At 39.6% G+C, this 25009-nt stretch overlaps 6 protein-coding genes across 6 annotated transcripts; 3 read left to right on the forward strand and 3 right to left on the reverse strand.

The window, feature by feature from the left end:
- Nucleotides 1–938: 938 nt before the first annotated feature.
- On the forward strand, nt 939–2824 carry LOC140771121 (BURP domain-containing protein 3-like). Its single transcript, XM_073112526.1, has 3 exons — nt 939–1096; nt 1393–1498; nt 1593–2824. Exons 1-3 carry the CDS (start codon nt 944–946, stop codon nt 2600–2602), a joined length of 1269 nt encoding a protein of 422 aa, XP_072968627.1. The 5' UTR covers nt 939–943; the 3' UTR covers nt 2603–2824.
- A 4858-nt stretch (nt 2825–7682) lies between these two features.
- On the reverse strand, nt 7683–10154 carry LOC140770289 (uncharacterized). The gene has a single exon (XM_073111395.1). The coding sequence runs from the start codon at nt 10135–10137 to the stop codon at nt 8236–8238; it is 1902 nt and encodes a 633-aa protein (XP_072967496.1). The 5' UTR covers nt 10138–10154; the 3' UTR covers nt 7683–8235.
- Nucleotides 10155–10733: 579 nt separating this feature from the next.
- On the reverse strand, nt 10734–12905 carry LOC140769765 (endoglucanase 18-like). Its single transcript, XM_073110629.1, has 8 exons — nt 12693–12905; nt 12334–12546; nt 12052–12252; nt 11903–11980; nt 11663–11815; nt 11487–11595; nt 11206–11372; nt 10734–11111 (listed from the first exon to the last, which is right to left on the reverse strand). The coding sequence occupies exons 1-8, from the start codon at nt 12903–12905 to the stop codon at nt 10734–10736; spliced, it is 1512 nt and encodes a 503-aa protein (XP_072966730.1).
- Nucleotides 12906–15044: 2139 nt separating this feature from the next.
- Nucleotides 15045–16897, forward strand: LOC140770746 (probable WRKY transcription factor 33). The gene is made up of 2 exons (XM_073112005.1): nt 15045–15685; nt 16501–16897. The coding sequence occupies exons 1-2, from the start codon at nt 15240–15242 to the stop codon at nt 16676–16678; spliced, it is 624 nt and encodes a 207-aa protein (XP_072968106.1). The 5' UTR covers nt 15045–15239; the 3' UTR covers nt 16679–16897.
- A 747-nt stretch (nt 16898–17644) lies between these two features.
- On the reverse strand, nt 17645–20443 carry LOC140770264 (uncharacterized). Its single transcript, XM_073111360.1, has 2 exons — nt 19555–20443; nt 17645–18092 (listed from the first exon to the last, which is right to left on the reverse strand). The coding sequence occupies exons 1-2, from the start codon at nt 20311–20313 to the stop codon at nt 17895–17897; spliced, it is 957 nt and encodes a 318-aa protein (XP_072967461.1). The 5' UTR covers nt 20314–20443; the 3' UTR covers nt 17645–17894.
- Nucleotides 20444–22426: 1983 nt separating this feature from the next.
- On the forward strand, nt 22427–24193 carry LOC140771188 (UDP-glycosyltransferase 88B1-like). Its single transcript, XM_073112625.1, has one exon. The coding sequence runs from the start codon at nt 22563–22565 to the stop codon at nt 23967–23969; it is 1407 nt and encodes a 468-aa protein (XP_072968726.1). The 5' UTR covers nt 22427–22562; the 3' UTR covers nt 23970–24193.
- Nucleotides 24194–25009: the final 816 nt, after the last annotated feature.

The raw sequence follows: 25009 nt of genomic DNA on the forward strand, positions 1-25009 counted from the left end.
CACGATGGCCTTTCACAGGTCCAAAGTTGACTCACATAGTACAAGATCTGTTCTCCAAAACCTACAGAGTACGTGGGCAGATCTGTTTGGCAAAAAAAGGAGCAAAGAAAAACGAGGTCGAAGCATGTGATATGTGTTGAATACCAACTGCATGCCCATGCTCATATTTATGGCATCCTCCCAAATTACTTATGTGGCTTCCAAAACATAGTAGGTTTCCATGACCATAGGCAATTTTACAAGGTCAATTCCACGTATATAGCCAAGTTTGCTATTACGGTACTACCACATGGAACGATTTAGTAGGACATCCCGAACCTTGTCGTCTTCTAAGGAGTACTAAATAATTAATGGTGATTAGACTGCATACCAAACTAACTACGGATAATGGACAGGCAACTGCTTAATTGACTTAATAATACCCACAAAGACACGTACGACTACAATCTCACGCGTACACCTGATAGCTCCAATCAGCTCTACTGTTACGTTAAATATATATAATTATAGTAATAAAAATTAGAAGAAATATATAATTTTAATGTGTATGACAATTTCTACATTTTAGTATTACTTATAAGATCTAGAACATATAACAATTTCATTCAATTACAAAGTAAGACATGAAATTGCCTACATTTTCACCTGTGGATTCATGGTTTCTCTGACTCGTATTATCTCCCCCCCTAACTCCAACCTCTGCAATTAAAGGCGAGGAAAAAGATGGTCGATATATTTCTTTCACCCACGGAGACACACAGAGACGCACACCTGCAGGTTGCGTGGTCTACAACGCAGCCGTACAGTACACCAAGAGGGGATCCCCAAATCGAACTCCGGAGCCATTGCCATAATTGCATTCAATGGCGTGAGCCGTGGACAGTTGAGTTGGTTAATTTAATACGGTCCTCTTTATTGGCGGTGTGGAAAAAGATATCAACCTATGCATGATGATGCATTCGCAGTCCCACACGATTCCATTCCAGTCTATAAAATCTATACCTCCTCTTCCCATACTCCTAAGTTTGTGCTTGGCTTCAGTTTGGTCTCCAGGGCACTCATGGCTCTCCTCTTACCACTCCTTTCCTTCCTATTGGTAATTAATTACTTTAAAGAGTCACTTTAGTTTTATCTTTCTTCTTCATATACTAGGCTTCAAGATAGGGAATATTATATGGGTGGCTTTTTTCAGTCATGTTTTAGCCATATTGATCATACCATTTCTTAGGATATATATATATATATATATATATATATATATATATATATATATATATAAACTTTATCTTGATTAAGTTAAACAAGAATTGATATTTCTGATATATCGTATCACTACAAGTAGCTGTTATTTAACTGGGATCTAATTAACTAGTGTTGTGAATTCTCATCCAGCTTGCTTTAGCAGTAAGCCATGCAGCTTTACCTCCCCAAGTCTATTGGCACTCTGTCCTGCCGAATACTCCCATGCCAAGCGCCATCGCTGATCTCTTAACCTCCGGTCTCTCTTCTCTCTCTCTCTCTCTCTCTCTCTCTCTCTCTCTCTCTCTCTCTCTCTCTCTCTCTAATTGGTGTCCTTCCTTTCTTAACTACAGGAACGCTTGATGAGAAGACCACCGTCACCGTAGGGAAGGGAGGTATCAACGTAAATGCAGGCAAAGGAAAGCCTGGCGGCACAACCGTCGGAGTCGGCAAGGGAGGCGTTCACGTCAGCACCGGCAAGGGGAAGCCTGGTGGCACAACCGTCGGAGTCGGCAAGGGAGGCGTTCACGTCAGCACCGGCAAGGGGAAGCCTGGTGGCACCAACGTCCACGTCACCCCCGGAGGTGTTGGCGTCAACGTGGGGCCCAAAGGCCACAAGAAGCCGGTGATCGTTCGAGTGGCTCCTGGGAAAAGCCCCTTTATTTATAATTACGCGGCCACTGAAACCCAGCTCCACGACGATCCTAATGTTGCACTCTTCTTTTTGGAGAAAGATCTCCACCCGGGAGCTAAGATGACTCTACACTTCACTAAGACCACCTCCGCCACCTTCCTTCCCCGCACCGCCGCCAACTCCATCCCTTTCTCCTCCACCAAGCTACCGCAGATTCTCAACTACTTCTCCATCCAACCAAACTCTATCGAAGCTGAGGCAATCAAGGAAACCCTCCTCGAGTGTGAGGAACCGGCGGCCAAGGGAGAGAAGAAGTACTGTGCTACCTCGCTCGAGTCCATGGTTGAATTCAGCACGTCGAGCCTTGGAACACACAACGTTCTAGCAGTTTCGACTACAGTTGGGAAGAAGGAAACGCCAAAGCAGCAGTATACGATCACGGCAGGAGGCGTGCAGAGAATGGCTGGCGATGAGCTCGTCGCATGCCACGCAGAGACCTACGCTTATGCCGTGTTCTACTGCCATTTGACGAAGTCGACGAAGGCGTACAAAGTTAAGATGGTCGGCAAAGACGGGACCGCGGTGGAGGCAGTGGCGGTGTGCCACACCGATACTGCAGGATGGAACCCTAAGCACCTTGCCTTCCAAGTGCTCAATGTGAAGCCTGGTACAGTGCCTATCTGCCACTTCCTGCCTCAGGACCACGTTGTGTGGAGCCGCAGCAGTTAAGAGGTGGTTTGTTTCATAAATAGAGCTCGCAGTGGGAGCTCTGTAGTATAGCAATTTAGCATCTATACAGTGCGTCTTATGTTCTTTGAGTGGCTTATGATTTGTGTATGTGAATGGGGTGGTTTTGTGTCCATTTGTCGTTATGGATATGTATACCTTTCCAGTCTATATCAAATAAGAGCAGTGATAAATAAACTCCTACTCTGTTTGTGGTTGTTGGAAGCATGAGAATAGATACTATGTTTCTAGTAGCGATTTGTCGTGGTCATACTGGTGAAGTAAATGCGAGGATGCGAATGAATGAGATATAGATAGCATATCAAGAGAAATGAAGTTTGAAATATAAGCATATAGTGTTGGTAACTCAGATTCTAAATTAAACCCTCAACCTTTCATCAGCAGGTTGTCAGAGTATAGCAGATTCCAAAAATTCGGAGGAAAGAGGCCCATCTGGCCCCAAAACAGAACTGCTAGTAGCTATTCCTGCAGCCTAGTCAATAACCTGGTTACCCTCTCTAAGTATATGTTGCACTCGAAAATCTTAGAATCTATTAGCAAGCTTTAAGCATTGTACTATCATATTCCGGACCTTCCATGGGCCAGTGGCTTCTCCTTTGAGAATTTCAATAAGCTCCAAAGGAATAGTCTCAACAATCGTTGTGGATTGCTGACCAATTGTACACCTATCCGAATAGCCCAAATTTCCCTTGTAAAGAACGGACTCGTTAGGGCGAAGGCTCCCATGAGGCAGTCCTATGCTCATTCGTAATAACTATCCTTGCCCCACCTTGGGTAGCAAACTCTTCCATAATTCGAAGCTACACACCTCACACACCTTCTAAGTTATAACACTTGAAATGTACGAGTTTCAACACATAGTAGGGTAACACGATTTTATGCAACCACGATGGACATGAAAAAATTATACTAACAAACTCTTGTTAAATTGATAGGTATCACCCGTACGATCAAAGAGGTCGTAACTCTAACCCCAAATAATTATTATAAAGAAAATTATAGAGTGATTTAGCTCAACGGCTCGGTTCAACTCAATTAAAAGTTTAACAGTGCGATAGCTTGAAAGAGTAACCGAAACATAATGCGGCTTGGGACGATGTATCGACAATATTTAATTTAGTGATGCGTATGATTTAAAATGCTAAACAGCTTAGTATATTAACTAAAACTTAATAAAACTTAAATATCGTTGCATCAAAAGAGGGATGGAGTTGGGGGCGATCTAGAGGTTGGGGCGTGACCTATCTCTATTCTTCGGATTCTTAAATGATAACCAAAAAAAAAAAATAGAGAAATTATATTTCTTTTTTGGGTCTCATCCCATCTTGTCTACATAGGCCCCATCTCAGACCAACTGCTGATTAGGCCCAGGAAGGCCGAACTAGTCCTAAGGTTGAACTTTGACCGATCAAGGACCAGCTTGAATGAGAAGAATTCTGTGGTTTATGGCAATCTAGACTGAGGACAGTTTGCCTGCTAAAGGGAAGTAAATTAAAGTTGGAATTGTATGGTTTGACGCAGAGTAGATTACTTTTACTCGAGCTAGTATTACGAACAATAATATTAGGAGGACAACTATTTTAGTAACTACTCATAAACGAATAATTAACAAGTGAGAACTCATCAGGATGGGGATTAAAAAAGAACGAGCAAACACGTTTACATCGAAAGAAGAGATTAAAGTAATAGTTGGGTAAGCAAGCCGAGCCTGATCAACCTGAAGAGAACTCAGCTATGTTTGAGAGAGCGGGCCCAACCGCCCAAGTATCGAGCTCTCGATTTAAAATATATATATATATAAATATATAATATGTACTTCATAGCTATAATGTTTGTATTATTTAAGAGGTGAATAGATATAAAGATTATTCTTATCTTTTAGGTTTTCAATGTGGAAATAAACTTAAAAATTTACATCTGAATACAAGTCGTTTTACTTAAAGTTAAAGCATATAATCAACTATGTTACAACATATTAATCTACATTACAAAACAAAATATATATTATCTTATATTTAAAATTATATATTAAACTAATTCAAGCTGAACTCGAGCGAGTTATATATTATCTTGAACTAAAATATCAAGCACTACTCTAATGTCGAGCTATTTTGAAAGCCCTACGACAAAAAAAAAATTGATCCGATTGCAAACTTGTTTGTGAATTTCAACTGTCACATGGCATTTTATTAAGATGCACGTGGGTGATATTAAACGATCTAACAACAGGATTCGCATGTGATCAATATGCCAACTTGTGCTGATATTTTAATCACGTAGGCAGTTTGCCAACCAAACAGTTTGATAAATTCATGATTTACTTCATATACTCAAAAGAGTCAAAGGACGGATTATTTGAGTTGTAAATAATTGTACTGTAAACATGTCGAATCCTGTCTAAATTACTACTTGAATATGATAGCTCTACGTAGTATAGTATATGAATCCTAATCCAACCTTAGGATGTCGGGTGGAGCAGAGTAACTTTTATATTATATCACCATACTCATACTCGATTGAGTATTTCCTGAAATCGTTTTAGAGACGACTTCGGAGCCAAATCAGATGAACTGGTAAGATAACATAGCTAACATAAAAATTATAGCATAAACGAACTGAAGGCTCTGATGTTATTGGTTGTCTATATTTGTGTACCTCATAATGCATTCAAATGCCATAGACAAGATTGTGCTTTTAGCCCTGTATGCTACTAATTGCGGATGCTATTATTATTATTATTTTATTAATAATACGTGAACACTAAGGACGTTGTCGGCAAGTAAAGAGGAAACGAAAGGAAGAGACAGACGTCCACTGTAAAGGAGCTTACAGAGGTAACAGAGCACGCGGTGAAATTTCCTAATTAAGTTTAGGAGAAAAAGGTAAGCAAAAAATATCTATAAATCGATCGTTATTCGTTGAAGACCACGAACTACAACTACTCGGCTGTCCCAATTCCATTCCCATTCCCATTCCCATAATCCCTTCGCTTCCCTTCACATCCCGATCTAGACATGAAGGTGATCAACAAGATCAAATCACCCTTCTCTTCTTCCGACGACGACACTGGAGTCGTCTTCTCCTTCGAGTTTTTCACCCCGAAGGTTCCAACCTCCAGCACCGCCGGCTCCTTCCTCGCCAAAGTCGCGTGCATGGCAGCTCGAGATCGGTGCATTTCTAAACGCTAGAGGCGCATCCTAGCAAGATCCGCGACGGGAGCGAGGTAGCAACCGAAGAGGAATACGAGAGCGATCTGACGTACCTTAAGAGGAAAGTGGATGCCGGAGCCGATCTGATCATAACGCAACTCTTCTTCGACACGGCGGTCTTCATTAAGTTCGTATCGGACTGCCGTCGGATCGGGATCGAGTGCCCGATCGTGCCCGGGATCTTGCCTATCACGAGCTACCGGAGCTTCTCGAAGATGACGGAGATGTGCAAGACGAGGGTGCCGAGGGAGGTGAGGGAGGCGGTGGAGGCGAGGAAGGGGGACGAGGCCGCGCTCGTGGCATACGGGGTAGACTTCTATACGATGAATAAGGAGGAGCCGGCGGTGGCGGTGCTGAGGAAGCTAGGGTTGGTCGGGCATGGGGAGAACGGAGTGGCAGTGATGAGATCATTGGGGAATGGGAATGCGGAGAAAGGAGGAGAGGAGAGGAAGAAGAAGGCGAATGGCTTTGTCTTATCGTAAATTTATGGAGACTTCTCACGTGCTGATAATGTGGCGAAATACTTTGCCTGCGAATATAAATAGCTACAATTGTTGATCTGAGATTCACTCCATTATTAAATCTCTATTACACAATAATAGGTGCATAAAGTTTGTATCCCTTCAATTGAGGAAGGATTAAGAGCCACCGTAATAACAATGTTACCTCAGAATTCCTCGACTTCATATCTTTATTAGTGTCTCCCGCTGCAGACTTTCGGTAATAACAAACCACCGTGGCATAATATAATCTTCAATTATTTCGTGTCTATGAGAGCATCTCCAAAAGATGCTAGGCTATAAATATAGAGCCAAGTGCACTCGAATGCATAGCCTCTATATTTATTAAATATATATATATATATTATTTATTTATTTTAAATTAATTAATATATTATTTTAGTGTTATTATTTTTTAATAAAAATATATGGTTAGAAAACTCTATTTTTAAAATAAAACTAATATTTAATAGTTTCAGAAGTAATTTTAAATTACTAATTTTTAATTAAACGTATCAAAATTATATTACACAAAATAAATACCGAAATAAGCATTACACGTCATTACTAAAAGTATTAAATTTCATACACAAACTTACCAAAAATTAATATTTAATAATATAAATAATAAATATTTAATAGTCTCATAAGTTATTTCTATAACTACCGGTTCCGTAGCCATCACTTTTTTCTTAACTGTATCCAACTCATCTATATTGATCTTCTGACGAACCTCCGGTCGTTGAAAAAATGGTAGTCAATGATGATAAATGATTTCATCGATTCCTCACCCGATATAAGAAAATCCAAGATAGAAGCTCATTTTGAACTTCAAAATGCACAAATTAAATACTTATGGCAAAAGCACGTGAATGAAGAAATATAATTTTTATTTAATATATTTCATGTTTAATGTATTTCATGTCTAATATATTTTATATTTGATGTATTTTAATATTTAGTATTTATATTGGAATATAATTTTGAGTACACATAGATTTTAAATAATAAAAAATATTTATTTTAAAAATAATAATAATTTTGTATTTTAAATTAACTAAAAAAAATTAATATTAAACTCATTTTAATGGTCTCGATCGTATATTTCCAATGAACTATTTTTGTTAAAAACTAATTAATAAAATTAATTATATACTCAATTTAACTAACTAAATTATTTAATAAAAAATACAGATAAATTTAAAATTATTGGATTAAATATTTATTAGGCAAAATTAAAATTTTTAAAAAGTCTTTAAAAAATTCACTATAGCTAGCTCCAATTAGATACGGAGCAGAGCCCATTGGGCTCCAAATCAACATGTACAACTACAACTCAGACAATATTACAACTACAACTCAACATGTACAACTACAACTCAGACAATATTACACTGTGATTTTTGAGAGGAACTATGATTCTGTTTCACTTATATCTTTTCTTTGGAGAAGTAAATACATAAAGCTTGCCCGATAGTTCACCTAGGCAGCAGACAACACAAAGTTATAGACTTCAAAATGCCATACAACACGAGTAACTTATGAGCCTAAGGGGCACGTTACAATACAAAGTGCTATAAAACTTGATATCCAATTGGAAAAACTAAACACCCTTCAAATATATTACCTCATGGAATATGGATAGTAGATATAGACCAGCATACCTGCTAGAAGCTGAAATAGTAAAATTATGGCCAGCTTTCCATCCAAATTGAGTCCCTGAGTTGCCTTATCATGTGTGATGTAGCTCAAAAATGACATAGACTTCCTTAAAAGTACACAAAATGCAACAAAATTGGGACTTTCGTGTAACAAGGGAACAGGTGAAATACCCAAAAGATGGCATTCTTGCTTGTAATGCTCATTCTATGTGAAAATGTTTGACCTCCTTAGGAGAGCGCTCAATTTAGGGTTCTCGAGTTGAAAATTGCTTCCCATGAAAGATTGTGCCGTCATTCCCCTGCACAAACCATCTCAGCCTGTCCATATCACCAATGACTGAGAGCCACTCTGTGAGAATATCCATAGTTACATAATCTGGAGTACATCTTTGTTCTTTCATCTGATCCATCAGTTCAAAGGCTTTCTCTGACATATTTCTATCTCGGAGTCCCTTGAGCAATGCATTATAAGTTGTAACATTTGGAGGAATACTCTTCTCTCGCATCTCATCCATCAGGGAAACAGCAAAATCAATTTTCCCATTCTTGCAAAGAGAATCAATAAGGCTATTATATATCACGGTGTTGGGTGGAACAGCAGATTTGGCCATACTCTGGAAAATCTTCAAAGCCTCATCAAGGTTGCCAGTTTTACAATATCCATGTATTAGAGTACCATAAGTAACCACTGAAAGCTCACAGCCCTCATCGATCATCTTGCTCAGTAACTCACGGACAGCTGCAAAATCCCCTGCCTTGCATAAAGCAGCCATCAAAGTGTTGTATGTGCACACATCGGGCCGCAAATTTACCTCCTTCATCTCACGGACAAGTTCATGTGCCTTATCCAGTCTTTTCTTCTTGCAGAACCCACTGATCAAAGTATTGTAGCTTTTAATATCAAGTCGGAAGCCAGAATTTCTCATGGTTGACGCAAAGGAGCATGCATCCTCCAACCTGCCCATTTGGGTCAATCCTGAGATCATAGTAAAATAAGTAACTGAATCTGGAGCATGCCCCTCCCTGACCATCTCATCGAACAAATCCATGGCCTTGCCCATATTGTTGCAATGGAGAAAAGCTCCAATCAGAGTACTATAAGTAACAGCATTGCCCTTGACTTCAGCCCAAGCGAGACGCTTCTTTCGGAAGAATTCAAGAGCACCACCAACGCAGCCACTTTTGCACATCCCTGAGACAAGAGTGTTCAATGTAACAACACTAGGTTGCACCCCTTCTTGCTCCATCCTGTTCACCAATTCATGTGCCATATCAATGTCACCCACCTTGCAAAACCCATCAATCAAGCAATTGTATGTGATAGTATTCGGATCACAACTGTGCTGTGTTTTCATCTGACCGAGCAACGTGAGCCCATCATCAAGCCTGCCAACTTTACAAAACCCATCAACGACAGTATTAAACGTGACAACATCCGGCTTCACTTCGGATTCTGGCCTAGTCATTACGTCGAGCACCTGCAGCGCGTCGTCAAGACAACGAGATTTACATAGATGGTTGATGAGGATACCATAAGTCACGACATTAGGACGGACGCCCATATCCTTCATCTCGGAAAAAAGCTTGTTCATCCTGGAGAAATCACGGTCCCTCGCAAGGCCGGCGAGGAGGGCGTTACAAGCGGAGGTTTCGATGGCGCCGCCAGCGTCATTGACTGCATGGAGGAAATCCCAAGCCTTGGAGACGAATCCGTTGTAGCAGAGCTTGTTGGTGAGCTGGGTGAAATGGAAACTGTTCGATGGGAAAATTCGGTTCTTGGCTAAGTCGAAGAGAAGATCGACGGTGTCGTTATCCAAGGGGCGGGCTCTATCGGAGACGGCGGAGAATATTGCCGAACAGGTGGTGGGCTCAGAGCGCAGGCGGGAAATTGTTTCGGCGCGGTGGCCGGTGTCGGAGGAGGAGATAAGGGAGCGGAGGAGGATTTCGCAGGGGTTTTGGGTGGGAGAAGGAAATGCGGAGGCTGATGAAGAGGCATGGCGAGAGGAGGAAGAGCGAGGGAGGATGGAAATTATAGGAGGACGGATGGATCGTAGCCTTCCTCCTATCGACATTGGAGTGGGTTTCACGAACTTCGTCTGATAGAGAAGTCGGAGAAACGAACTCCGACGAGGATTAAAAGGGCTCATCTGAGACCAAAACTAGTAAGTATTTTGTTGGTATTGTTCTTAGTTCTAAAAAATGTTACCCGTTATAATCCAAATATTATATAATATTTCAAGTCAATATGAAAATTAAAATAATAATTTAGGGTTTTTTTTTACGTGTACGTATATTTTTTAAATCTCTTATTAATTATATATCCTTCTAAAATTTATATTTATATATATATCCTTTAAAACATATGTTATTATGTAAATATGCATCTAATTATTTTTTCAAATTATATTTCAATAATTTAATAAAAATAAAAATATTCTTAACTAAGAAAATCTATGAAAATTAGAATAATAATACTTTTATCTTTTTAAGTATTTAAAATTTAACTCTTAATTACCTCCTAGGGATATCCATATAAAAAATAAAAAATGTACATGCAAAAATCATGTGTTTTTAAAATGTATAAATGTAAATATCAAAATTAGAAGGCCGAACAAATAAATATGAAATTTTTGAAAGACATGTATGAAAATATCACCAAACTTATTAGATCATACAAGTACTACTATTACATACTGAGATAATATCTGCTACTTAGTGATGCATAATCTCTGTGAATCTAAACTCAGGAATCCAACACCATAGAACTAGAATTATCCACCGACTCCTCCAAGAAACATCCTTCTTGTATCAAAGCAGCAGAGGCACCAACGAAGGCTGCATTGATGTATGTGGTGGGTTCCAAATGTGCTGAGTCTGATCTCACATCACTGAACTGGTCATTAGAATCTGGTCCACCAACTACAGCTCCAACATGGGTGTTAGGATTTGGTTCACTGGTAGAATACCATGATGAGAAGCCTTCTTTGCAACTCACTTTCCTTGGGAGGGCTCTAATGGATGGAATGGATGCACCTCTATGATGTACATGCTTCGGGTATGCGGCGCCGTATCCCGTCATGTAGGAGAACTTTAATGGATTATTCCCTAGTATGTAGTCCACCTGGAAAAAAAATTATTTAGGTGCAAGTTTATCACTTGACTTGATAGTAGTAAGTAATTAATGAGGAAAAAGAGATGTGATGATGTTTAATTGCCTGTGATTTTGCAAATGATCTGATTTGGGTTGTAGAGAATTTTGCTGAGCTGCACTGAACTCCATTAAATCCAGCTGATTTTAGTGTCTTTGAGTAGACAAACAGAATCAGAGAAGCAGTGGTTGCATACTGTAAATTTGCAGTATTGCGCGTAAATAGAAGCCCTCCTGGGTATTATGAATGTGTTCTTCAAGCTTCAATTAATTGATCATAATGTTTATAATTCAGAGGAAAACAAAGAAATCCATGTGATTTTTATCTTTTAAATTTTTGGTCTATACCAGGAGTCGTCTTTATCTGCACACTGCCACTTCTTGGCATCAAAGAACATACAAAGGAATCTGCATCAGTCTTATACTTGATCAAATTCTTATTCCCTGCCACATACTCCTGAAAGAAGAATTACTTCAAATGTAACAGTGTAGTAATGGTTTTAATATTCAGCAATCAAGTATACCTTAGCTAACAATGCCTGAGCTCCACTTTGCTTGTTATCCCAGCTGAATTCAGAGACAGCTTGACTCCATCCTTGGTTGTTTACTACAAATTGCATATACTTTGATTGCTTAGTTGCTCTAAAGAGCCAAGCAGAAGCCCAGAGAAGCTCATCCTAACAGAGTATTGGCATAACTAATTAAGATCAAAGATATACACAAACTAACTTCATCGTTTGGAAAAAGGAGAAGAGATGCCTTACTTGATAACCTGAGTAAGAGCAATAGAAAGGGCAAGAAGCTTGGTAGGATCCTCTATAATTGTTGGCAAACTCAAACAGCTGACAACAAAATCCCTCATTAGAAATATATCGTATCCATCATATGATCATGACGAACTCCTATCCCTTACCAGCTTTGATCTTTTTAAGAGCCTTGATGAATAGGTGGTGTTGTCACCTTTGAACACGATGGAAGCAGATGCGAGAGCTGCCGCAGCGTCTGCGGCCACCTCTGTGCCTGGCGAATCTCTAGTAATCTTATAGAGAGTGCGAGGCGTGTCCATGTCTTCGGGCCTCTCCCAGCACTGGTGATCGGAGTTCCCATCACCTATCTGTAGCAATTAACCAACTCAAACGTAGTCACTAAACACTTGTGGATATGAAAGGCTTGTTAGTAGTGCAGATGAAGAGACCTGAGTATAGAGAGTGGTGGTTGAAGTGTAACATTTTGATAAGAATTCAGTTCCCCATCGGATGGCGGTTCGCAGACGGCCAAGCTGGCCGGCGGAGGATATCTGATCTCTGAACTCGACGGCGGCCCAGCTCAGTAAGGTGATGCTGAAGGACATAGGCCAGACAAACTTGACATTGTCTCCTGCGTCATAGTAACCACCCACTAGATTCACCTAATTATAGGAGATGAACCATTAGTGCCAATTTTTATCAAGAAATTCAAAATTGTTCACTCTCATCTGTACTTAGTGAGTCCTTACAAGCTCTACTGTAGTAGCTACGAGTTAGTTCATATATACAATAGCCAAATTAAAATTACATTGTCTGGTTGACCATCCTTCAAAGCCGAGTCTCCCCTCCACTTGACTCGTTGCTTGGAAGGTAGTTTTCCAGAGCGTTGCCCTTCGAAGAAGAGAATAGCCTTCTCTAATGCATTGGTGTAGTCGTACGAGCTCTGAGATATCTCACCTGATACTAAATCTATGCTAGAAGTACCCAATAATAGTATTGCCAATACCCAAACCCAAACCATCTTTAAGTCTTCCAGATCGATCATCAACTGGGTAGTGTTACACTGGTTGTAGTACCACTAGCTTGAAATATATAGTGTTGGTAAGATGATATGACTCTCCATACCACCATTAACTTTTCTCCATCTTCTTCTTCCTCCACTAAAACACACCATCTCCAGCCCATGCCACAAATTGCCTCCCGTTTCGTCCTACTTCCCTAGTGAGGAACGATTCAAAGTGAGCTTTATACATTTATTCTAGAAGGAGATCTTGGAGTGAACGTAGTTGAATACTTGAATCTATAGTGACGTTTGGAGGTGATGAGAGCTAGATAAAGAAGAAACAGTATGTGATACGTGAACCCTTTAATGTTTTTCTTGTTTCTCTCTTTTCTGATATAATATGAGATGGTCTTTTGGGCTTTAGATGAGGCCTATCTCCGACAAGACTCCCACGCTAAGCCCGAACCAAAACCAAGGAGGATTGAGCCTGGTCAGGCCCAAACCTGAACTGGGCTTCCAGCTACTGTGACAAGTTCAATTCCAAACCGGTTCCACAACTAATACCAACTCTCCTTCACACAAACAGACAATAAATGAGCCAACTGTAGTTTAGCCACTAGTCAAACCCTATTAGCCTGTGATATGATCTTATTTTAGATTAACTGTGACTTATTTTTTAAAAGGTTAGCCCAATTAATTGTTTAATTTTTGTATCAAAGATATGTGACCCATTTGAAGATTGAATTCTGGCACATAATTTTAAACATAGGACCTCTTACCGTTATGCTAGTAGTCTCGGTTCTAAGAGGCTTAGAGAGATAGTAAATTATTTTTTCTAAGATTGGTTACTATTATATTATTATGGTAAGAGTGTACCTATCTATATTCACGGCAGAAGTTCATATGTTCAAAATTTTGTGAGCTCAAATTTGTTCATACCAATGTTTACTTTGGCCTATTGTGGCTTTTGAATCGTTTGTGGCATAACCTTATTAGAATTGGTTTATATGCCTAACTTATGTATTAGGGAACATTAGACTTCATCTAGCTTATGATTACTCTCTATTAATTGGAAGAAAATTATATAATTGCATTATATTCTTTGATGTATCGTAAAGCCATTAAAATCTTTTGACTCTTTCAAAGTTATCATTATATATAATTTTTAATAAAATATTTCTGACATATTATTATTATTATAAATGACTAAAATACTCTCACTTTTTTTTTTTAAGTTGTGAAAAATATTTATCAATAAGTTTTATATCATGTCAAATAAGATATATTTTATTGTACTATGATATTGAGTATAACATTGAATAGCATTTTTTTTAAATCTAAGTTATGTTTTAATTACAATTAGTTAGATTTAACTAACGGGATAAATTTTTTAAAAAGCACAGTGATTTCAATGATCATTATAATATTTTAAAAAAAATTAGTATTAATTAAGTAAAAATCCCCTAAAACAAAATTAATTTTCTTTTTTTTCCTGGGCCATATAAGTCACCATCATATGCCATCATTAACCCTACCAAACATCCAAAGCAGCTAGTTTACGAATACAAACCGATGGCGATTAATATTCCCATGCATTTTGTAGTAATAGCCGTGTATGGCTGCGATGACTTTAGGTGGAAGACACGTAATCTATGTCACTCTATCTATGTTCCACGTAAACTCCATTATTCTCTCGTAGCATAAATCATAATACATCAGACCATCATATATATATATATATATATATGCCAATTGCCAAGCAAGCAGTAGTACTTAATATAAGTTCTTTGTTTAAGCAATTATTAGTACGACAGTGCCCAATAATTTCACACGTGTAACGGACTTAAGATAATTGACTCTTTACTTGGACCACAAACAAGATTTGACCTTACGAATAGCTAGCTTAGCTACGAGTATTAACTTGGATTTCTTGCCTATTTGCACGCTTGCGTGCATGAGAACGAAAAATAGATGGGACTTGAGATGCAAACCTAAGGATTAGTGATGGATACGCTACACTCCCAAATTGGGATTTCCGAAGCTGGGAGCGGGCAGGGCAGTTGAACTGAAAGAAAGGTAGTTGAGATATTGTTGGTTCTCTCTCTATATATCTCTATCTATCTCTCTATCTCTATTTCTATCTCTCTCTCCCTTAGATTTGCTTCTTTTATCTTGGCTAGTTTAGTTGACACTTCCCAACTTCCTCTCACCTTCCACTTACATCTTGACCACGAGAGCTTACTCTCTCTCTCTCTCTCTCTCTCTCTCTCTCTCTCTCTCTCTCTCTCTCTCTCTCTCTTCCCTATAAATCATATATGTTCTCCACCTTCTTTGTTCTCTGCTATTAGTAGGATGGAACCCTTGGAAGAAGGAGAAGCACCGCTACCCCACCACCAATACTTCTCACTACCACTTACACCACCACTACCACCAAGCTCATCTCATAACTATCCTCTTACTCTCTCCAACCAGCAGGAACAAGAGCCTCCTCCTCCTCCTCCTCCTCCTCTTGGTGGTATGGACTGGGCTTCGCTGTTGTATCCGTGCTCGGTTGCGCCGCAGCAGCTATCGCAGGGTTTGGTGTTAGAGGCTGCGGAGAAGGCTAGCGAAGGTGAAGATAACTGCGCCACGAGCAGCGGTGGAGGCGGTAAGGAGAAAGGCAAGGGTGGAGGAAGGTTGAAGAAGGTCAGCCGGCCGAGGTTCGCGTTCCAGACGAGGAGTGCTAATGATATCCTTGATGATGGTTACAGGTGGAGGAAGTATGGCCAGAAGGCTGTGAAGAATAGCATATATCCCAGGTGCAAATATTTAAATTTCTCTATCAATAGAAGAAGATAACTTATGTTCTTGCATTAGGTCATGCATAGTATCAAGTTATGGAAATATCCTATACAGGATTGTTCCCTTAGGAGACTATCGTGATGAAATTGATCGAGCTTGGGTTGAAATAGTAACTCATAGTCGAGGTTATAGCATTCATGATCACAAGTAATTCATTGATGAAGCCTGGTTCTAGTGCAACCAAGATTTAGAATATTAATTGAAAACAATTTGATATGTCAATAGTTCAAACTTTGAATCAGAGGTCAAATTTGATCAAGATCCGCACGATTTAGTTTCAACTAAAGCTTGATCGATTGAAGTGTGTGGGAGAATTATATGGAGTCTAACTAAATTAAAAGCTATGGAAGCAACTAATGCTGTCTCATATAATTTTGATAAAAGGATTTGTCCAAAAGCTAGCTTGAGATATGAAGAAGGTCAAGGTGCTAGTTGGTTAAAGACTAGTGATCCCAAAAGGGTTCTTAACTACTTATCAAGAAAACTTCGATTCAAGATAAACTCCATCTTATTTTAGACCTAAAAAATTCACATCGTATCTGAAGAATTTCAGGTAAATCTCCAATTATAAATGCAAGCATGGGGTTGTATATATCATTAGCTAATATTACTAGCTATAGCCATAAATAATATCTGTATATGATCAAATCATCTTACATGAGCTTAGCCTTTTGCAATCTTTACTTTTCTTAATAAAAAAAGAGAGAAAGAAACTAGCTCAAAGTTTTAATCTGAAATCTTATTCTCATGTGAATAACATGGATGAATGAAGAAGCTACTACCGATGCACGCATCACACCTGCAGTGTCAAGAAGCAAGTCCAGCGTCTGTCGAAGGACACGAGCATCGTCGTCACGACTTACGAGGGAGTGCACAACCATCCATGCGAGAAGCTGATGGAGGCTCTAAGCCCTCTTCTGAAGCAAATCCAGTTCCTCTCTCAGTTCTAATCTTGTTCCAGTGGTTTACATAAAGATCGAAGGGAAAACATAACCTCTTAACTCTCTCTCTCTCTCTCTCTCTCTCTCTCTCTCTCTCTCTCTCACCCTGTTTTACTTATTGCAGCATAATGTGGCAAAACATGCACCTTGTACTGTACAAAATGTAACAAAAAATTATTACAGAAGAAAAGGAAATATTATACCAATGGCCATTTTGTTCAAATTAATCCAGCTATTTTGCTTCTTCATAATTGTGTAGTTGTTGATCTGATCTCAACAAAGAAACTAGTGAGTTAACAATAGTTTTCATTTTACTATCAAGTATTAAATTACAACTTACTCTATGTGGTTTAGTCTGACTCTAATTTACCCTCGTATGTTTTAAATTTAAACACCATTAGCCAACCGTTTATAGGGATGTAAAAAAAAGACTTAGTTATCTCAGAAATACAAACCGATTTGATTATGATAGTATGATTAGTTTGGTAATTGAACAACTTATATTAGTGCCAATAATTGTAAGGGAAGTTTGGTTATTCACATCATTGGTTTCGTTATTTAACCGTTGCAATTTGGTTTAAAATTAGAAGGCAGTAAAATATAATTAGCCTTTTGAGATGGGTAGTTTTATCCTGGTGTGTATACCATAATAATTTCAATATGGTGTAACCAATAGTTAGTTATCCTGTTGTCTTTAGCACTCAAGGTTTAGAACCAATTGTGTAAGTACTGTTGTGTTTTCCATAATAATATCCCATGATCTTTCAGTAGAGTTGCAGCTCTTTTTGTGAGAAAGAGGTGATCTCATGACAAAACCTTATCATGCCTTTTTCTAAATCTTCCTATACAAATGTATAAATTTGCTCCATCATTAGGATTGTTTGCTCTGTTAGTATGACCCACTAAATTTGATTTTGGATGCAGAATAAGTAGAAACCCACATATATTAAATGGAAAGAATGGCATAAAACAAGATTCAACAAATTTGTTTAGCCTTTCAAATTATTAGCAACTCCCAAAAAATACAAGAAAATAATACATTATACATCAGGACATCTTTAAGCAATTCCTGAAGTTAGCCTAGCTTTCTCAAGAACATCAGCTTCCAATCAGCACAAAAGGAAAAATGTGTCTCTTACTGCTTGATGTCCAATAGGAGTTTTATATAGGAGGGCCAAAATATTGTTCATTTCATCAAACTATTCTAGATCAAGATTCAATGGTGTTATGCCTCATGAGAACAGCGTTGGAGAAAACTTTTCATAGCTTCATACGTGGACCAGCAGAGTGCAGCAGCCGGAGCATGGAATAATACCCTGGGCTTCAGACCTTGCATCAAAGCTTGAGGACCCTCTTTTGCAACTATCTTTTTGATAGCACTATAAATTGAGCTACTCCTAAATGTATCAGCCCCGCATACACCCTGCAGAGATGCACCAGAGGAACAAGGGGAGGTTTCTATTCAGATAGTGCAAAAGGTATATAAAAAGTATTAGAGCTCCACAACAAATTGATATGAACACTGGATTAGTTCTATTGATGTATCAGAAGATAAAAGGTACATGACAGGTGCATTGCAGGATATCTAAATTTTCAGAAGAAAAATTTAAGGCTATCTTGCTTTGGTGGTAATTTAAATAGGCCTTTAACAACAGCTCAAGAATGTTCATCATGTATCAGATTTCACAGACAATAAAACAAAAAAATGATTCAGCAAAGGGTATAAGTTGTAATTTGGTCAGAATTACAAATAATCACTGCATATTCTTCCATGTGTAATTCAAGTTTGGGCACGTAGATCTGATGTATCCAAGTTGTGAAAGTGTAAAAGGAGAAGAATAGTTTTAGATAGAAACTGGTTCAGAGATTAGTAGATGGGAAAAATATTCTCTAAAAGACCAACCAAGTTTGAATTGTCAAGCAACATAAATTACTCTAAGCAGAATATGTAAGGTACATCTCGGTCTTTTAGGGATTCACTTGAACTATTAGATTCAGAATTTTGAAATTGACTTATAGCTTTTCCAGAAGTATGCCAGAGACCTCATGGCGATAGAGTGTTCTGCAATCTATGCAGGAACCTTTTCTTATAAGAATTGGCCAAAGAAATAAAAGCAGATGTAATTTCAGAGGGATGAAGTTTTCTTCCTATAGTATTCCTTCATACCAATTTCTTCAAATGAGCATCACTTTTCCATTCTCTATTCAGAAACAGAATTCACCATAACAATATTACTAGGATTAAAATAACCATCTATTAGGATATGTGTGTTGCTTTGCGTCCTTTAGAATACCGAGACTCCGAGTCAACATAAACTAGAAAAAAGTTGCTATCCAACTACTGCAGTTCCAACAAACTGAATTCTAGACTACAAAATTGGTTAAGAATTTCAACTGCTCAGATCCAACTCAATTGAAAAATACTGGGAAACCGATGTGGGAATTCCATAATAGCTGCCGACTAACAACTTTGCAACTAAATGTATTGCCTGCAATTGAAGTTGTAAGACACTAGATAAATATAAAGTAGTATAATTGGTTGAAGGTTAGTGGACAAACAGATGTGCCGAAAATGCAATTTGGTGCTCAAAACTTTGCATATTATTGCTTTTTAAGTAATTATCTTTTTCGTTCTCTTCTTCTGCAAAGGTGATTTTCTTGTTCCAACCTTTCGAAATATGTTGGAGACCTTATGGGTCATGGCTCCATCAGAAGGAAATCAAATTGATGTTGGACAAATCAAAGAATAACTGCATATTCGATGCTAATCATCAGAATTCATATCGCAAGGTAATGCAGTCGTTTCGTGTCATTCAAAGTTTCAATCATTCAACAAGGAATGAAAAGTAAAAAATTTAACAGCAAATAGAAAAATTGTGTGATACCTGGCACTGCAATCTCGTCTTGACAACATCCAGCGGTGTCGTAACCGCGCCCGCCAAAGCCCCGGCTGCCCCGCCGGCGGTTACATGAACCAGTAACCGCTCCTCAGTCACCTCCTCCTTGGCAATCTCGCTCAGCACCTTCTTCACCGCCTCGTAAGTCGCAAAATGCACCGCCGTGAACGGCGCGTTCATCAGCACCGTCGTCGGGTACGACTTGTAGAACGCCCTGAATCCCTCCTCCCTAACCATCCTAATGACGCAATCCTTGACTCCGAAATAAGGGCTCCTCCTCAATTGTAGCCGTTGCTTGACAACGTCCAACGGCGTGAGCAAGGCATCGCTAGCTGTGGTGGCGAAGACCCCGGAGGCGGCGTGGATGAGCGGGTGGTGGCGACCGTCGGCGGCTGCGCCGCCGAGGCGGGCCTTGGAGACCTCATAGACGGTGAAGTAGACGGCGTGGGCGGGGCCGGCGCCGAGGCCCATGGCGGCTATGCCGCGGTACAGGCCCGAGGGTCCCTCGGAGCGGACGATCGAGGCGAGGAAGCGGCCGACCGGCGCGAGGTGGTGGGGGGAGGAGGAGGCGAGCATTTGCATGCGGGTCTTGAGGGTGTCGACCGGGAACATCGCCATGTGCTCCACCATTCCGGCGACGGATCCGGCGATCATAAACTTCCAAAACCCTAAATGGTCGTCGGGGGAGGAGGAGGAGGAGGAGGCGATGGAGAGTTCTGGGATTCCGAGTTCGGATTGCGGATTCATCGGAAGTTTCGAACCCTAACTCTAATCCTAGCCGTAGTTTGAAGAGGTGGGAAGCGGCGAGCACGCGGGAGGAAGGAGAAGAGGCGGCGGTTACATGTTTGCGTTTTTGTGTGAGAGAAAGGAAGAGAGCCGAAGTGGAATAAGAGAGCTCCAGTTTTGATGGTTGAGATGAACCGACAGCGAGAACTGATGGGTAAGACAATACTTGATTATGGAATATAGCAAATGAGTTAACTTGTTAATGAAAATACGGTAATATATTATTAAAAAATATGGCACAAAAACACCTCACCTATCCGAACAATCCCAATGCAAAATAAGGGTGTAAAGTGTAAACGAGGCCGGCTTGATTTCGGCTTGAGCTCGGCTCGAAGCTCGATGAGCTTAATCTTACGAGCTGAATTTAATATAGTGATTTCAATGGCGTTGTTTTGAACTGCGCTTCTTTTGCATGAAAAGAAAAGGAAATGAAAACTACGATCAGTAACACGGCGATGGCTATACATTCAGAACACATCTTTAAGAAGTCCTACGGCGCCTTGGCCGGCACCTCCAGCTCCGTCTGCTCGCCTGACGCCGCTATCCATCCCGGGTCCGGCGATGCACCGGACGCTACCACTCTATCATTATACCAGCTTTATTATTCTAACTAACTCTGAACTATATGCACAGATAGATAGATATAGAACAAATGATGAGGATGATCATCAACCTGCCTGCATTACTGAGAGTGTAGGAAAGACTTCGCAGATTGGAAACCGATGGCCGTAAGGATTGATGACTAGGACGTCGCTGTGGAGCGTGACGTAGTCCCGATTAATGCTCTTAAATGAGACGTTCGTAAGAGTGGCCTGGCCTCGGGTTTTGGTATCTGAGCAATCTTATCCGCGACGAAGTACTTACTACTACTCAGCCTTATCCAGAATACTCTTGACATGTTAGACGTTGGCGTATAGAGAGAACAAGAAGATAGAGAGAGTAGCAGAGAATAAAGAAATGGAATAGAGAAAGCTATCCTCTATTTTTATCGTATGTGGGGGATATCCGGGCTTTGATGCATGCAACTTTCGCCACCGCTTGTTGCGGTGATCCTCAAACCAGTTAATATGATCCTAAAAAACTAGGGGTTTTTAATTTACGGGATAACTTTTATTTCATAAGAAATAATGGCTAACATTGAATTGGTATAGGTGTATATATGATTTTATTTTTTGAGAAAATATTTGAATTATTTTCTTACTCCATAGCTCAAAGCCTGACTGGAGCCAGCTCGGATTCCTCTGACTAAAGTTTAGTTCGAACCCAAACTGAGCCCGACCCAACCGTGACCCGAAGCCTGTTGAGTCGAGACCGGGTTTAAACTATTGCTACTTTAAATACTTTCCTTTTTTTACTTAGGGGATATTTCAGTCAAATTATTCTGAATCTCGCTTTAGTACCTTTCGTCATGGCTTACGCTTTATCAATTAAATTATGTCGCTTTTGAAGCTTATCTCCCCCCAATGAGAGAATCTAACGCACTAAGCACGAGTTTTTGACAGAACTAGACCTATTTTTTATTTTATTTACGGAAACGCTTTACATCCTTAAGCATTTAAACGAGCCAAAAATAAATGCCGATCGTATCAACACCTTTTAATTTAAGCAAAGTGTTACATGACAAGTATTTTTATTGAAAACAAAAATACCTGACAATTAAAATAGTGTAGTTGTAAATTATAAAAGCTCTATAAATTAAAATAGTGTAATCATTCTCCGAAACCAATCATGCTTAAAACTGTAAAAAAAAAAAACATAAATCAGAGTTTCTTCAAATTTTACTTTAATCTATTTTTTAAAACTTTTTAATAAAATATTTTAAATATTTAATATTGTTTAAATATAAAACACTGAATAGTTAAGTATTTTATAAAGTAACTTTTGATATTTTTATTTTAAAATAAAATACTAAATTTATTAGTATTTTATCTAAGATTATAATGTCAATGAAGCATTTAATATTAAATTTAAGGTGAAGTCTACTTAGATAAATAAAATATATGAAAGGCCGCATATGAGAGGGCTAGTTTGGTCAAAAACTTTACTAAGCACGTCTAAATATACATCGCTGCGAGGCAACTCTCCTAGACTAGTAGCAAAAAAAAACTTTCGACAACCTTATCCTCTTGCCTTATATAAACACACACCTTTCGTTCCCTGTTCACATTCTTCTACCACTAGTCACTGAACTCCATCATCAAAGATCAATCATGGCGACGAAGGAGACGGTAGTGTTATACGCAGGAATGGGCGTGGGCCACTTATCCCCCATGGTGGAGCTCGCCGAGCACCTCCTCTGCCATGGCTTCGCCGTCACCGTCCTCGCCATCGAGCCCCCTAACAGTGGAATAGCCTTCTCCCAAGTCATCTCCCGTTTCCTATCCTCTTATCCAACCATCTCGTTCCACGTGCTCCCCCAGGTGCCACCTCCATCCGACGCCGTAGGACTCATCCTCTTTTTCTCCCTTATCCGCCTGTACAACTCCCACTTGCAAGATTTCCTCGTCTCCCTCTCTCAAACCTCCTCCATCCGCGCCGTCGTCCTTGACTTCTTCTGCAGCGATGCTCGCCAAGTGGCTTCCGACCTCGGGATCCCCTCTTACATCTTCTTCACCTGCAGCGCCACCAACCTCGCCGTCTTCCTCCACCTTCCCGTTCTCGAGGCCACTGCCACTACAAGCTTCAAGGACATGGGTAGAACCCTCATCCACTTTCCGGGAATCCGGGGAATACCCGCATCCGATATGCCAAAGGAAATGACTGACCGGGATTCCGAAACCTATAAACTCCTCGTCCACTCCAACTTTGCGCAACTGCCCGACTCCGATGGAATTCTCGTAAATAGCTTCGAGTCGTTGGAGCCCTACGCGGTGAGAGCTTTAAAAGATGGGCTCTGCCTGCCGAATCGACCGACACCCGATATCTACTGTGTCGGCCCGTTAATCGCCGGAGGTGAAAAGAAAGGAGGAGAGAAGCACGAGTGTCTCACCTGGTTGGATACCCAGCCAAATGGGAGCGTCGTCTTTCTCTGCTTCGGGAGCATGGGATCGTTCTCCGCAGAGCAGACCAAGGAGATGGCCACCGGATTGGAGAACAGCGGCCAGAGGTTCCTCTGGGCGGTGCGGTCACCGAAGAACCCGGATCCGGCAAAGCGGTTCGAGCCGACACCCGAACCCGACTTGGACTCGCTGCTCCCCGAAGGGTTCCTGGAGCGGACCAGGGAGAGGGGTTTCGTGGTCAAGTCGTGGGCACCACAGGTGGAGGTGCTGGGACACGTGGCGGTCGGAGGGTTCGTGACGCACTGCGGTTGGAACTCGACACTGGAGGGGATCGTGGCCGGGGTGCCATTGATATGCTGGCCATTGTACGCGGAGCAGAGGTTGAATAAGGTATCCCTGGTGGAGGAGATAAGGGTGGGAATAGAGATCGAGGGGTACGATGAGGATTTGGTGAAGGCCGAAGAGGTGGAGAAGAAGATAAGGTGGTTGATGGAATCGGAGGAAGGGAGTGTGATTAGAGAGAGGGTGAAGGAGCTCAAAGAGAAGGCGAAGGAGGCGACCAGTGAAGGGGGGTCATCTTATAAGGCGCTTTTGGAGTTTGAGCAAAGGATCAGATGAAGTAGTATTAAGGCGCTCGTATGTTGATCCGCGTACTAATAAATGTTTGTTTCGGAATTAAACAAATTAAGCAGCAATGAATTCGCTTGATGTGGACCATGTGGTAATCTATCATATGAAGGAAATTATGTTTATTATATAAGCTGGAATGCTGTCCAGGAAAAAGTTAAGTATTAGGGACAATTTAATCCAATTATCCACCTCTTGTTGTGGTGATCCTCAAACCAGTTAATATGATCCTAAAAAACTAAGGGCTTTTAATTTACGGGATAACTTTTATTCATAAGAAATAATGGCTAACGTTGAGTTGGTATAGTTATATATATATATATATATATATTTATTTTGAGAAAATGTTTGGATTATTTTCTTGCTCGATAGCTCAAAGCCTGACTGGAACCAGCTCAGATTCTTCAGACTAAAGTTTAGTTCAAACCCGAACTCGGCCCGACCCAACCGTGACCCGAAACCTATTGAGTTGGGACCGGGTTTAAAACTATTGCTACTTTAAATATTTTTTTTTACTTAGTGGATATTTCAGTCAAATCATGCTGACTCTCTGACTTACCACCTACTAGCATCTCTTGACAATGCTCCAAAGGCTCTAAACATAGGACCAATCCAATAGGGCTCTATATTTTATTAAAATAATTTTGTAAGTTATCTTTATAATCATTGATTTGGTAGCCATCTCTTCTTTTTTAATTGCATTCATCTCCTCTGTGTTGATTTTCCGAGAAGACTTAAAAATAAATATTACTCATTCTACTAATTTTTAATATAATGTATTTTATATTTAATATATTTCATATCTGATGTATTTTATAAATTATACATTTAATATTAAATATGTTTTATATCTAATATATTTTAATATTTAGTATTAAATTGAAATATAATTTTGAGTAATTATATTTTATAACACCTCAATTTTAAATAATTATAAAAATATTTATTTTTTATAAATAATAAAAAATTTATTAAAATATAAATTAACTTAAAAGTAATTTAATATTAGACTTCTTGATAAGATCTATTCA

Source organism: Typha angustifolia, chromosome 11 (genome assembly GCF_048772165.1).
Source record: "Typha angustifolia cultivar Huaian chromosome 11, ASM4877216v1, whole genome shotgun sequence".
NCBI classification, from domain to species: domain Eukaryota; kingdom Viridiplantae; phylum Streptophyta; class Magnoliopsida; order Poales; family Typhaceae; genus Typha; species Typha angustifolia.